The sequence below is a fragment of the Nannobrachium achirus genome (assembly GCF_963921795.1).
Source record: "Nannobrachium achirus genome assembly, chromosome: 11".
In the NCBI taxonomy this organism is placed as follows: domain Eukaryota; kingdom Metazoa; phylum Chordata; class Actinopteri; order Myctophiformes; family Myctophidae; genus Nannobrachium; species Nannobrachium achirus.
The window spans coordinates 58,602,353-58,618,118 of NC_137820.1; the positions used below are offsets into that span (position 1 = coordinate 58,602,353).

General features: G+C 42.3%; 1 protein-coding gene across 4 annotated transcripts; it reads left to right on the forward strand.

Moving 5' to 3' along the window:
* On the forward strand, positions 1-15,428 carry nr2c1 (nuclear receptor subfamily 2, group C, member 1). 4 transcript variants are annotated; one of them, XM_080736366.1, is made up of 14 exons: positions 1-127; positions 1,857-1,986; positions 4,049-4,282; positions 4,457-4,535; positions 4,636-4,815; positions 4,939-5,089; positions 5,935-6,031; positions 7,435-7,619; positions 8,027-8,180; positions 9,966-10,087; positions 10,240-10,382; positions 10,811-10,948; positions 12,972-13,077; positions 14,308-15,428. In XM_080736366.1, the coding sequence occupies exons 2-14, from the start codon at positions 1,915-1,917 to the stop codon at positions 14,477-14,479; spliced, it is 1,833 nt and encodes a 610-aa protein (XP_080592492.1). In that variant the 5' UTR covers positions 1-127; positions 1,857-1,914; the 3' UTR covers positions 14,480-15,428. The 4 variants fall into 4 exon arrangements, with proteins under 4 accessions (XP_080592492.1, XP_080592491.1, XP_080592493.1 ...); XM_080736365.1 differs by having other exon boundaries at positions 7-340; XM_080736367.1 differs by having other exon boundaries at positions 7-340; positions 8,048-8,180.
* Positions 15,429-15,766: the final 338 nt, after the last annotated feature.

Genomic DNA, 15,766 nt, shown 5'->3' on the forward strand with positions numbered 1-15,766 from the left:
AAAAGAGGTCACGAACTCTGACCCTCCCAACCAACTGCAACAAACTACTAAAATATACATTTATAAATATATGTACAACTTATAGAAATCAAATTCAGAGCCGGGCTTACAAACTGCAACACAACAGGTAAGAGACGCCCTAGAGTGGAGGCTGCTGACAGACAGTACAGACACCCAGCCTGGGGCTTCAGGGAGCGGATAGGAGACAATGCTGTGCAGTCGCTCTGCAGCACAGGAAGCAGCCGTTAGCTGAACAGCAGCTTAGCATTAGCAACCTGCTAACAACCCGCCGAGCTGAAGAAGCCTCGTTTAGAGCCACAACAACACCAACACCTGACAAGTAGGTAGAGAACAGGAGAACCCGCGTTGTTTTAACGACATGGTTGTCGTCCACGACTCTGCTGGTCGCTGCTGTTGTTCAGTTAATTCCATTTAGAAGGAATTATATGAGCTGCTACCGCTAACTAGCTTTAGCCGTTGGCTAGTTGCTATTATGCTAGCGCTGCTCCGGTTACACCTACACACACACACACACACAGGCGACCAACCCGGAGTTTGTGTGTTTTAATTTAAAACCCGGACGCGTTGATGATAAGCGAGAACATGGCTATTAAAAAAACGTTGTTCTGATGGTTTGTGTGTCGTTAAAAAGTCCAAACGGCGCAGTTTGTGGGGACAAACGGCCGTCCCGCTCCTGCAGGCAGCATGTTGACTGTCTGACGCCGGGCCTCCCCGGCTGCTTGAACCCTATGCTTTAACCCTTCAATGTTGACCTTTCACCCACAGGAAAAGAAATGCTGCTATCTTCCGTATCGATTTTTTAAAATGTCTGGTCTGGTGGTGAAACGGCGTGTTTCTTTTATGGTGCTTTTAAAACCACACGCCGCTCGATCGGTGTCAATATACTTTGTTTTTAACAAGGCCACCACCACCACCGATGCATATTCAAGCTAGCACTAGTAGCTACACTGCCATATCTTCTCATTTTTAACACCAAGAGTCTACTAATGAAACCAAACGGTCCATTTGGTTCAGTGGTTCTCGAACTTTTTCATGTCAAGGACCCCCAAATTGACACTTATCTTCCGCATTTGAAAAGATATGATAATGACAGGGACCGCCATAAGAGATTGTTACGGCTTTTAGCAGTGATTCTCACCCATTTTAATTTCAATTTCAAGCATTAGGATATGGACGCCCATTTAATCGCGTTTCGATCTCTGGGACCTCAATTCAAATCAATGTTTAACAGGGTCCATTTGGTTTCATTTTACACTGTCTTGTGTTACACCCATAAAGGGTCCAGTTGGTTCCTAATTATTTATTATTTTGCTGGGGACCCCCTGGAACTCCCTCAAGGACCCTTGGCTGTCCCCGGGCCCCACTTTTGTTATTTGTAGACAGTGTATATTGATGTTTTACCATAAGTTTGCATAGTATTTATTGTGTAAGTTTACACAGGCCCAGTCTACACAGCACCATCCATTATATACAAAATATTTGTTATAAATACCTGCTCTCTGGCTGAAAACAGAATGCAGTAAGAACCTTTTATTATGAATATAAAATAAGAATACTGCAGTCATATTATGAAGTAAATGCCAACACCCGATTTAACATTGATGATACATTTATTTCAGTCGGGAATCAGGATAGGGTGGCTGCTTCAGATGCAATTTAAGCAATGTAGTTTAGACAATATTGCGTAGCTGCCACAGTGCTACTTTAATTGGGAAGTAATCTCAGTTCTATACAATTTATTGAAAAAGAAACTGAGTCACTAATGACTATGTTTTTTTTTATATAGGCCTATACACAGTTAGACACTTGTTTATTTTTCCTTCCTTCCATTACAGTTGCATGTGCCTCATGGGGCATTGATGTGAAGTGCAGTGGAAAGGGATACATATCAGGATGGATGGACACACTCAAAGGATTCAACTTGTATCAGCAGATGGCGGCCTAACGCTGGGACATAGAATCCAGGTGATTTGACAACCCGTCTTAATCCCAACACTCAAAGTATGGAGTGAATTTGCCTATTATTATTTAGAGGTGTTTCACACAACTCATACGTGTTATGTGCACAAGTAATTTGTTTTGTGCTCTGCAAAAACACAATTTACACTTTTTTTGACCCCTTGTAAAACTACAAATCCTGTTTAACAAATCTCAAGCTTGGCAACATCTTCCCGTTACAAGGATGCACCAATGATAGTTATACCTATAGCCTATCACATGAAGAGGATCTGACATTTAGTGAGCAGCAAGACATAACCTTTAGCAGCTTGTGCAGGTGAGCTAATATCAAATTAACAACAAAACCTATTCATGCTGAATATGATAGTCATGTTTGTCTGTCTCGCTGCTTGTCAAGAGAGGAGGTGAAATGGGGACACAACCGTTACAGAGATAAATAGATAACATAATTAAAACATGGAATTGCGTAAAAAGACTATACAAATCAAGAAACCGAATAGCAAAAACTGGGTGAGATGGAGGGATTAAAAGCAGTTACCACTAGTAAACATACATTTGGAGCTCAGCTGCAATTGGTTTGCGGACTCTTGTTTTTATTCTTATCTATGATTAAAAGGCAGTAACATTATTGTTAAGCTTATTATTGATTCTATAGAAATGTAATCATTAACTTTAGCTTAAAGTTGGTCTTAGAAGAGCTGACAATTCTCAACCAACAATTACCCACTAAAAGGTTATCCTTATGCAAGCGACTAATCAAATATGTTTTAAGTTTATTCATTATATGCAGCATGAATACATATTATTAATTTGATATTAGATAACCTGATATTCATTCACCATGCTTCAGCATGCAATTGTCCTCTCAAAGTATGGGCTTCTAAAGGTTATTCCTGTTTGCTCACTGATTGATTGTGAGTTCCTCTTCCTCTGGTTGTCTTTAGGTACCTTAAAGGCAGGAACTCACTGTACGATGTGGAAGTGGTCGGGGAGTCATCAGATCGTTAAAGTATTCCACACTACACAAGTATCTTTCTTAAAATCGTCTGTCTTATCGTTGTGGTTTTCACAACACAATTGATCGCTGAGAAGGGATCACACATTGCACAACATTTCACAGGACTTATAGCAGAGTTGTAGCCGAGCTTCTGGCCAATGAGAGGGAGTGTTGTTGTGGAGCAGCATGAAGCTCAGTGATTGGTGGGATGGTGGGATCAGGGATGCTTTGGTGTGTGCAATGCTGTGAGTTTGTGTGTGAAACTCATAGAATAAAGTTGAAACGATAAACTGAGGATTACGTCTCTCTCAGATGTCAACCAGGCGATCCTTCTTTTCCTGGGTCCATGTGTTGTTGTGCATTTTTTGTGTTGCTTTCTTTGGAGCCATGCTGTTATTGTCTCCACTGTTTGTTTTGATGCACAACACATGTACCCAAGAGAAGGAGGAGCGGCTGCCGGCTGGTACTGTTCTGTCACTGGTTGAAATGGATGCTTCTCGCAGTGCTTCTCTCAGCCCCGCCGGCGATAGAGCCAAAAATATCTAACCTGACAGATATTCAGAAATGCTCTGGAAGCTCTCGCCAAGCGCCGGAATCGTGCAATGATCTTGTCGCAGAGGCTTTCACACACAACAAGCAAAACCACGGCTGTGCATTGAGTACATGGAGTATTTTCTTACATGACTACGTGGAAACATTTTGCCAAAATTATTTGTATTTCTGTGTGTCTACTGTCTAGTTGCAATTTGTAGTTTGAGATTTGTTGAACAGGATTTGTAGCTTTACAAGGCCTAAAACGTGAATTTTGCAGAGCATTAACACATTCATGAATTGTGAAACATGGTGTACAAAACAAATGATTTGTGAAACAAATGTAAATAATATTGCCACTGAATTCATTATTCCATAACCCAAGGCTGTTATTGTCATTACACACACGTCGAAATGTGTAACTCTGTGGAGTGAATATATTGAGAAATGTTGAATGTGACATTGCTGTAAATTTTGTCTGAAGAGCAGTACATGATGATATCCTAATGTTTTTTTTTTTTTACTTTCCGGCTCTTATAGATAGTAACAGATCAGCAAACGGGACAGAAGATCCAGATTGTCACGGCCCTGGAGCCATCGTCTCCAGGGAAGCAGCAGTACATTCTAGCCAATGCAGACTATTCTCCAGGCGGAAAGGTAATCCTGGCCAAGCAGGAGGGCTCTCCCAACAAGGTGATCCTGTCCGCACCAGACGGCTCTGGGGTCAACCAGTTGCTCTTCGCATCCCCTGAGCTGACTGGGCAGCAGATCCAGGTACAGGCTGTGGATGCCTGATACATCTTGGATAACGTTCTCCCAACTAGTTTAGAATGATGAACCAGTGACTGAAAGGTCTCCTGACTCAGGCACTGGTATATTGACTGTATACACAATCTGCCCAGAGCTACCTCTTTTAATATCTATGTCTGATGTTTCTTCTTTTCCTAGTTTGTGACTGAAGGCTCAGAGCAGTCAATTGTCAAGCCAGTTGTGGAATACTGTGTTGTGTGTGGTGACAAGGCCTCAGGTAGGGAATCAGACACAGTTGGCTATAAAACTAAGCCATCATCTTTTAGCATCCATACATATTTCAAACCCAACCTTGTTCTCTCTCCCCTCGCTTTTAGGGCGTCATTACGGTGCAGTCAGCTGTGAGGGCTGCAAGGGCTTCTTTAAACGCAGCATCAGAAAGAACTTGGTGTACACGTGCAGGGGCTCCGGAGAGTGCGTCATCAACAAACACCATCGCAATCGCTGTCAGTACTGTCGGCTGCAGCGCTGCATGGCCCTGGGCATGAAACAGGACTGTGAGTTTCTACTCTGAACATGCAACGGAAGCCCACTGCGCCACCTTTGGTTGAGCAATATGGATTTCTACCTTTAGAGCATGATGTGCTTACGGTCTAATCTCCTTTTATTCTCTCTCTTAGCCGTGCAGTGTGAGAGGAAACCTGTTGAAATAGCTACTAGGGAGAAGTCTGTCAACTGTGCGGCCTCCACAGAGAAGATCTACATCCGCAAGAATCTGTGTAGCCCTCTTGCTGCAACACCCACATTTGTAACGGACAAGGAAACTGCCAGGTAAAATAATAACAAGGAGCATTATTTGGGTGTTAAATTTCATGTATATGATGTAGCTCTAGAATGCTGCACAGTATTGAGAAATTCATTTTTGCAAATCCTTTTTTATATTACTCCTATAGATTTTGCCCAAACATGCAAATCTCTATAGTCATGTGATCAAGGCGGATGTGTCAGATCTTTCATACTCCACACTGATTGCCTAATATTGGCTTCCAAAGTTTCCAGGAGTGGCCGTTTTGTCCAAAATGCCTCAAATCATGAACGTCAGATTGCCGTGAATCGTTGCACGCACGTTACCAAGGAATAAATGTCACCTTAAAAATTCCAAACAGGCCTCATGGTGCCGCTATAGCAGGTCTATTCAGGTTTTGGCCTATAATTGGACCAATCTTGAAACCTTGCATGCCCCCACCCTAGAGGCCATGGAAAACCTTTCCAATTTGTTTTTCAAGTTGGCCAATTATAGTGCCACCATGAGATAGATTAGAATTTTTTTTATTACCCCTACAGATTTTCCAAATCTCATGCAAATTGGTATACATTAGCTCTGTAGTCATGTGATCAAGATGTATCTGTCAAATTTCTCATATTCCATTCCGATTGGCTTTTTGTGGGGTTGGCCGTTTTGCACAAAATACCATACAGTACATCATGAATGCAGCGCCTTATTGCTGAGAAACTTTGCACACATTACCACTTGAATCCAATTTAAAGTGGCTATGACCAAAGTTCGCAGGGCCTGGCGGAGACCTGTGCTAATAGCTGTTTGAGAATTCATTGTGTTGAATGCTCAAACAACGTTAAACAATGTTGTGTATGAGTTGTGACATCTATGTCTGCAGATCAACAAGTCTGCTGGAGTCGAGCATGCTGTTGAATATTCAACAGCCTTTCCCCAAGATGGAAAATACCATCTTGGTCCCAGCATCTCCTGACACGGTAAGGCAGATGATGATCTTTTACTTCAATAGCTGTCATTACCAGATGGATTTTTAGAAACGCCCCAGTCTGCTGTTTTGTCATCTTAAGTAAACTTGAAGTAAACTTTATCTTATTTAGAGTAATTTTACAGATCTCCATTTATGATTTCTTGTCCTTTGTTCATCCATGTGTACAATGCCACCTTTATTCAACTATAAAGTGTAAAAGGCTTTACTGAGTGCTGCACGGTTCAGTGACCACTAGGGTTGGGGCGGTAAATTTAGCTACTGCGATATTTGTCTTCCCATTACCAACGGTATTGCGGGATTACCGACACAAATACTCTGTGTTAGAAGTAAAAGGCGTTGTGATGCGACCCGTTGTGAGCTTGTAGATCGGCCATGTAGTCTAGTAGAAGTAAAAGTATTGACAATTGGAAATACTCCAGTAAAGTAAAAGTACCTCAAAATTGTAAATGTACTTTGGCTAGTTACATTACATCACTGGTCAGCCGACTTGCAGAAACTAGCGTCTAGCGCCAGTTTCATCTTCGTAAAAAACAAAAAAAAAAAAAAATGCCACAAGGTATTTATAAACGTACTCTTGTGGATTATGGAGAAAGTTGAACGCTGCTGCTGTACGAGGCTACTGCAGCTCCTGTGTTGAAGATTTCTGTGTCTGTCCGTGTGACGGCCCGAGCTTGCTACAAACATGTGGTACACGGAGCAGCAAGCGGTCCTTTCTCCTCCGCCATTAAAAAAAAAAGAAAAATGAACTTTTTTTGTTTCCCCCGCAGTAAGGAACCTGACACCGCGGTATGCGTTACATAACCGTGGTTCGGTGGTATTGCGGATACCTTGCTCCAACCCTAGTGACCACTTCATTTGACAAACCTCCTTTAAGCAACCCCCCTAAACATGACCATAAGTCAAGGGTTAAAGTTCTCAGTCCTGGGGACTGATTTCAGTCTTGAGGATTCCATGGGGGCTATTTCTGAGATCAGTGCAGATCCGCAGAAAAGATAAATAAGGGGGAGGTGTAGGGATGGCCATGGCGTGAATGACAGTAATCAAAATGCTAGTCAAGTGACCTCCAAACTAAAAAGCAGTTATAATTTCAAGAGATGAGTATGTGAATTGGCCAGACTAGCAATAGAATACAACAGAACTTCAGACGATACATCTATAAAATGAAGCATGGATTGGCACGCATTCAGTGAAGGCAGTTCAGAACTCCAGGGAAACACCCAAAATATTGGTGTGCCATGTTTCAAAAATCACATATTGGGACATGGTCTGAAAATAAATTTCAGTCTTGGGATTTCTTTTGGCTTTAACCCCTGCCATAAGTGCAATACATGGCTAAATACCAGTGCCCAATGCAAATGAACTGTTTGGTCATGGCTGTCCTGCATTTTCCAGGATGACCCGAGCCAGGGGGACCTGAGCACACTGGCTAATGTAGTGTCGTCCTTGGCCCACCTCAACAAGGCCAGGGAGGTCAGCGATGGAGGCAATGACCTAATGGGCGATGATACCCTCAGCAATGGAGACAGCTCAATGACTGACATCCAAGCAGATGATCAAACGCAGACTGATATCACTCGGTAAGCGTCTGTCATATGGAATAAAGAGTCTTTGAAACTGACCAGTCACTATTCCCAAATAAAACCTGATGTGTATTGGAGAACTATGTGAACTTCAGAACAATCAGAAAGGGACCTGGGGTTGTCTTTTCTGTGCATCATGAAGCGCTAATACAATTTCTTCCAGGGCCATGTGGCTTCTAGCTCCACTCTTCCGGACTTAATTAAATTGGCCTATAGTCCATCAAGTTTGACCATCTAAGAGTATTGTCAGTGATGACTCTGAGCTCTGTCCTGTACTTCCTGTTACATGAGCCCTTTTGGGAAATGAAAAGTCACGATAATCACAGCCATCATAACACATCTGACCAAACCTTTATTTTAGCTCCTATGTATATTAACAGTATGCAAACGTATGTTTTATGTAGAGCATTTGACACCCTTGCCAGAGCCCTGAACCCCACAGATGGCTCGGCGGCTGACTCCCTGGAAGCCACCATGCAACTGATGTCAGGTGACCAATCGGGTCCCATGGTGGAGCTGGAGGGACCTCTACTCTCTGACAGCCATGTCCCATTCAAGGTAAAAACCACATAACCTTTCGCGAGTATATATTTAGTTGTTTCCTTTGCTACTGTGGTCTACATAATACTGTAATTCTTTTAAATAGTTTCTTTCTTTCTTTCTTCATCCTAGTACTAGGAAGTACATTACTGACACCTGTCCTTGTCATTCTATTTGTCAAATCATACACGAGGTAGATGCAAAACATGTTTGGATAAATGTTTGTTTCAGATGCTGTTTGTTTGTGGTACATTTGTGCCTAACTCTGCCAATCATTAAAATAATTAAAATGCCTTTAATCCACATTAAACCTTTAAAACAAAACTCTGAAGCATTTCGCCACCAAGCCGTGGCCAGGGTCTCATGGAACAACTGGCCCCTTTTCTAGTGGTATTCAACCGATAGGAATCTTCCATTTGGACGAGGGGCATATCTCGCGTCTCTTATTTGACATTTCCTCGATCCTCGCTTGAACCGGAAGTCCGCTATTTTGAAGGTCGTCCCAAAGCTCTTATTTCTACTCCGAGGATCAAGAAGCAAGGAGGTATCTCTGAGAAGCCGTGAGCGAGAATACAGGAGAGCAGCCTTCCCAGAAGACTTTCAGCAGAACACTATGCTGTTAATTACATCTGGAAAATGGATGAGATGGCAGAGTGCTTGTCCCCCATCCACCAAAAGACAATTTGCATCCTCTGCCTTTCACTTATCCTGGGGCTTAGGCTGTCAACAAGGGTTCTCTCTCTGAGCATTCCGGTCCTGAGCCAAGCTCTCCAGCTGTCCCCAGGGGTGCTTTACACAAAAGGATTTTTGGGTTTGTTGGAAGTATTCGTTAGAAAACAATACGTTTATAATGCATTTATGTTGTTATAAAGCGCTATTTTAAATTATATGTCTGAATGTAAGAAAATTAAGTTTAAGTTGTTGAGTTATAAAATAATGTAAATAACGAACTAACGGTCTTGAATTTGTGTTCTTTGAAATCCTCTAACGATTTTAGCCTCATAATTAACAAAGATTTTTCAAGAACAAGTTATGAGTGTGGCCACAACTCAAAACTTTTCTCTTATTTTTGTATTCACAGTACAACATAGACCATTGTCATATTTAAGGACCATCCATACCAAGAATTATAACTACAATATAAATAGTATAACTGATGATAATGATGTCGGTACACTGGACAGTAATATTCTGTGGTGTCAAGCGCATGCATGCCTGAACTCCAATTGGATATTTATGTGCTTCTGTACGTTGTGAAGAAAAGAAATATGCGTTCCTGAGATTTGTTGTCATATCAAGACAACAAATGATTTTTTTATTTTTTATTTACTCAATGACGTGTCTTAGCAATTTTGTCATTCCATGTTGAATGTTTACACACTGTACATTTGGACACATTTCGATTAGTCAGTATCTCAAAATCGCTTTGAAAGTTATCCCAACAATACTGTATTTTGTGAATATAACGGTAAAGAAAGACGTTGGTAGTCAAGCCAGCTGGCCCACCGTAATCAGAAACAGACGTCGCTTCACTTGGTGCTTACTAAGAGGAAAGGCTGTAATCTCTCCTCATGGTTTCTCTCCATGCATCCATGTTGGAAGGGACAAAGACACAAGAGAGGAAAGTGTGGATTCAAGTTCAGAGTCTTGGGATGCAGGCACCCATAGTATTGTGATCTAGAGAGGGTGTAGTCATATAGAAGCTCCAGCAGATGGCATCATTTTGCACTTACAAAAGGTCTAAATAAACCCATTTTCGTTGTTATTAACATTCTTGCTGTGTTCTATGACTTGTCCCTACAGCTCATGATGCCTTTGCCGGTCCCAGAGTACCTCAACGTGAACTACATCTGTGAATCGGCGTCCCGGCTACTTTTCCTCTCTATGCACTGGGCGCGCTCTATACCAGCCTTTCAAGCCTTGGGGTGAGTCTAATTCTCTGTACAGAAAGACTATTTTAAAATAGACACTTAAATTTTATTGCACCGCGTTATTGTGAATTTGGTGATATTGCAGTCATGTTTCTTAATAGTTGGCTGCTGTTTACAACTAAACCTGCTGTATTTATATTTTTCAGGGGTCAAGATAATGACATTAATTTAATGAAGGCGTGCTGGAATGAGCTGTTTGCACTGGGCCTGGCACAGTGCTCCAACGTGATGAATGTCGGCACAATCCTGGCTGCCATAATCAGCCACCTGCAGACCAGCTTACAGGAAGGTAATGATAATGCAAATTATTTAATTTAATTTGGAGCCTACCTTTCATGAATTGAACTTGACTCATACCGTATCATCTAAATACAATATTTAATAGTAATTATATGAAATTAACAAATGCGAGGGTTCAAGTTGTTCAAGTTCGATGTAAAATAATTATCATATCACACAAAGTTCTGGTGGCACCTCTGTAGTAACTCTGAGGACCCCCTAGGGGTCCCGGACCCCCTGTTGAAGACCCCTAGTCTAAACAGCAATTTAATGGATATGAGGAATTTCCTAGATGCACTTTTGCTAGATACCATACAACTTTGAAACGTTTTGTAGTGTTTGAGCTTAAATTCTAACTGACAAATAGCACATTAAAATTGTAAAATTATACCTTCTGTAAAAGTAGAAAGATGATGTGCTTCTTTAAACCCTCTACAGAGAAGCTGTCTCCAGACCGAGTCAAGGTGGTAATGGAGCACATCTGGAGGATGCAGGAGTTCTGCAACAGCCTGTCCAAGCTGTCTCCAGACTCTTACGAGTATGCCTACCTCAAAGCCATAGTCCTCTTCAGTCCTGGTGAGTTAACAGTATGCCTACCTCAAAGCCATAGTCCTCTTCAGTCCTGGTGAGTTAACAGTATGCCTACCTCAAAGCCATAGTCCTCTTCAGTCCTGGTGAGTTAACAGTATGCCTACCTCAAAGCCATAGTCCTCTTCAGTCCTGGTGAGTTAACAGTATGCCTACCTCAAAGCCATAGTCCTCTTCAGTCCTGGTGAGTTAACAGTATGCCTACCTCAAAGCCATAGTCCTCTTCAGTCCTGGTGAGTTAACAGTATGCCTACCTCAAAGCCATAGTCCTCTTCAGTCCTGGTGAGTTAACAGTATGCCTACCTCAAAGCCATAGTCCTCTTCAGTCCTGGTGAGTTAACAGTATGCCTACCTCAAAGCCATAGTCCTCTTCAGTCCTGGTGAGTTAACAGTATGCCTACCTCAAAGCCATAGTCCTCTTCAGTCCTGGTGAGTTAACAGTATGCCTACCTCAAAGCCATAGTCCTCTTCAGTCCTGGTGAGTTAACAGTATGCCTACCTCAAAGCCATAGTCCTCTTCAGTCCTGGTGAGTTAACAGTATGCCTACCTCAAAGCCATAGTCCTCTTCAGTCCTGGTGAGTTAACAGTATGCCTACCTCAAAGCCATAGTCCTCTTCAGTCCTGGTGAGTTAACGGAAAAGCAGTGCCCAGTCTGCCCACCCCTTCATGTAAACCATATATTGCTGCATTAGGGAACTGATGACCTGAAGCATTTCCAACCACTGGACAAGTTAAAACACAATCCTGCCTGCTGTTTGCACCACTAGATGGCGGTCACTGCCAGGGATTTTCATAGATTTCCCTTATATTGAATGGCCCACAGAAGTGACTTGTGTCCATGTTGTGCAATGATACTTCCTTCCATACTGTACATCTTTTTTACTTGTCTTTTTTTCACCCGGAGGAGAAACATTGCTAAGGTGTACATCCTCCGCTTAGATAGATCCTGGTAAAAAGAGAAGCGTTTCGGGCCGATCGCCGCCATCTGGAGATAGATTATGAGAAAAGGCTGTTTTACAAATGGCCCCAGAAAATGATGGTTTAGTGATGAACTTTTCACAGTTTTGTGGGTGTTTTCTGGGGCCATTTGTGGCCCGGGGGTGTTTTTTGTGCGGGCGGATGCTTGCGATGGATTCAGCGCCGTGACGGGCCCCTGGTTGGCCCCCTCACATCCTGCTTGGATACCCAGAGAGGCAGTGCTTTTTCTGGGTGTTTTCCTCATGTGTGGAGGGTCGGTGGGGGCCCGACTTGGTTTGGCCACAGTGGTGACTGGTGACCCCGGGGGTCACCGACTCAGGCGCACTGGCTGGATCATTGGAGCGGGCCCTGGGCTGCATCTGTGCAATATTTGGCGCTTTTGGACTGATTGGCACCAAAAATCCCTAAGGCCTCCGACTATGTTGAGTTTTTCGTTTTGTATTTGTTTTTATGGGGACATGATCCACACTGTTAAAATAATTGGCTACTTCTGTGACAGCCCCTGTCTTGTTTGTACAGCAAAATGAAATAAAAACTATAAATTATATAAAAAAAAAAAAGAAAAGGCTGTTTATCTGCCGGCTAGACAGTGAGCGGATGGAGACGCCACGGCTTAATGACGTCACCATCGCCCAAAGCAACATGGGGAAATGAAGTTCCTGCACACCAACGGGTACAGTAGACCGCGATATGATTTAAAACATTAATAAGTCCAATATTTGAACATACTCCTCAATGTCATAGAACCGCCAATTAATGAATATCCGAACATACTCCTCAATGGCATGGAATGTGTTAGCACTCCAGTGATAAGCAAGCCATTTCCAGATGATTATGGAATGAACTCTTGAATCCTTATGCTTTTTATTGTATGTAGTACTTTCCTATCCTCCTACCTCCCACCGCTCTTTGGTTGCGTAAACCAGAAACTGACATATTGGAGAACTCCAAGTTCCAACAATGGGTAAAAAAAATCTTCTACTGGAATCCTATTTACCCCACTCATGCTTGTGCATGCTGTTTGTGTACCAGATCACCCAGGCATAGACAACACCCACCAGATAGAGAGGTTCCAGGAGAAAGCCTACATGGAGTTGCAGGACTATGTTACCAGAACCTATCCAGAAGACTCCTATCGGTTAGTACGCTGCTGTTCAAAAGTTATTTCCAACAAAATCACATTTGTTTAATATTGTAGTTGTGCTTTATCTTTTATACACAAGTTTTCTACTCATGTAAACTGCAAATCTGACATCACTTTGATACAATAGTCTAATATTTTTATCACCACATGTACTCAACCTGTGGGTTGGGCCCCACCTGGTTTTGGTGGGGTCCCCAGATAAAGTGAAATGACAATTTAAGGACTTTTAACTCTTTGAGCGCCAGCGCCCTCTAGGGGCCAAAGAATGCCAGCGCATCTCTCATAGGCGAGCGCTTTAGCTTCCAGGACTTCAGCTTCCAGGACCTGACGTACTCACGTTCATGCACGGCATGGAAATGTCCCGGATGAAGATGCTAACAGAATGGCTATTCCCATTTTGTCATCTAAAAGATCATTTTTGGGCGATTTCGCCGTAAATAAACCTCGCGCCGCTTTCCTAAAACACAAAAAAGAGATATAAGCCTTTAAAGATGCGGTCTTTCATTGGATTAGGCGGAGATTGGCGATTGCGTTCGCAAATTACGGCCGGCCGGGACGTTGTTAGCTTTCGGCTAGTAGCTACAAAAATCAAGCCAGGCTTCAGAAGGCCTCTTATCATTTTATTCATTTAATTAAATAAAGCCGAACTACTTCGGGATCGGCACACTCGTGTACTCATCGGAAGCGGCGCCGAACATCGGGTGAACATTGGGGAGCTCAAAAATGTATTTTAAACCATTTTTAATGGAATATATCGTCGGACAGAGTAGAACGGCTAGCTGGCTAGCGGCTAGCGAGCCAGGACCACCCACGACTCTACAAGCAGCTCGGGGTAAGTGAATTAATAAAAAAAGATTGTATTGGATTGAAATAAAGCCGAACTAGTTCGGGATCGGCACCAGATGAGTTAATACCAAAGAAAAAAAAAAGAAAAGACCATTACTGCATCTAGAAAGTAATCAACAAACTATACTATAAAACTGGTCAAACATTGTCCACATTGTAAAATATTATACGAAAGAGAGGCATTCACAATATTTATCTGTGGAACCAAGTCAAACTAAAGGTAATGCCTCATTCCAAGTGCCTGACGGGGTGGGGGGTCCACATGTCAAACATGATCATTTTGGGGGGGCCACGGCCTGAAAAGGTTGAGAACCACTCTCCTATCTGAATGACAATCATAAGTTAACATGGCTTTCCTTGCTTTGTCTTTGCTGCCAGGTTGTCCAAGCTGTTACTTCGTCTTCCTGCCCTCAGGCTGATGAGCGCCGCCGTCACAGAGGAGCTGTTCTTCGCCGGCCTCATCGGCAATGTCCAGATCGACAGCATCATCCCCTACATCCTCAAGATGGAGTCCACAGACTACAACAGCCAGGTGGTCTCTGGAGTCTGATGCTCCACACAGCCCCTCCACTCAACACGGACCACCTTTTGGAGTCTATAGGCAAAGCAGACAATTATAAGAGTGTAAAACAGGTTGGTGAACCCAACCAACACACTGCGTATGACCTCATTTATGCCATGGCTTCTCTAGATGTGAATGCCAAGGCCGGAGGCCCCCCATCACTTAAACCTGTTCCTGCTGGAAACCAATGCCTTGTCAATAGACCTGTCCATTTCTTATTGGCCTAGTGAGCATGGCTCACGCTTTGGCCCAGTGAGCATGGCTCACACAGAGGACAAGTTAAAAAAATTAACGAATGCATCCCAGTGACAAGCAAGCCTACAGTTTTCCGCTGATTCAGGACTGAACTCTTGAAGCCTGCATAGTAGATTGTGCTTTGTATTGTACATAGTTTATTAGGTTTCTTGTCCTCCAAGCCCTTCATTGTGTGCAGTTTTTGTTTGCATTTCAAATGAGCGGGATGTATTTCCTTCAAACTGCTTTTCCAGATGGTTGAGCATTTTTTATTTCCTAATGTTTTTTGAGCAAAACTTTTTGTCATAAATGTGAATTAATCTGTCATGATCCATTGTTATTGTAAAGGTTATAACCTTTACATCTCATATGATTGCCAATCCAAAGGATATGGCCAACATCATGAGTCAAATATTTCACAAAACGTGGAAGTGAAGTAATTATGTATAGATATGTATATAGAATGATGCTTCATTTATACTTTGTGCCCTGGTGGCAATGCTACCGAAAATAGCAGCTCTACAAGCTCACAAAGCATTATGTCGCATTGTGAGCTTTGTAGATCAGCTATTTTCGTAGCATGACATTGGCACACAACTAAATCATGCTTGAGAAAGATATCATGGGCAATGGTTGCTTATTCACAGACGCAAACTTTTGGACAAATTAACTTAGTTGCTCAGTGATTGTCGGTTCATTTGAAAATAAAAGCCTTTCATTTGCCTATTGGCACAATTGAGTTATTTTCACAAATTGACTGTATATTTGGAAGAGTTGCTCTTGAATTATTTTTGCGTTATTAAGAAAGAAACTTGACCATTAAACCAAATATTGGTATTCACTTAATCTTAACAAACTGCTTAGAAGTGTCATTGTGTTGTAACATTATTAGTCCCATTAGGCTGATCTCTCTTAATTTGTCTTATGGAGAGCTGTTGTGGGTTGCAAGTGAAAGAAATCTAAAGATCTAAAATAATGAACATGGTACATATTTTGGCTGAATATAGTGCAAGAGAAATTGGTAACCAATATGCACTAAAC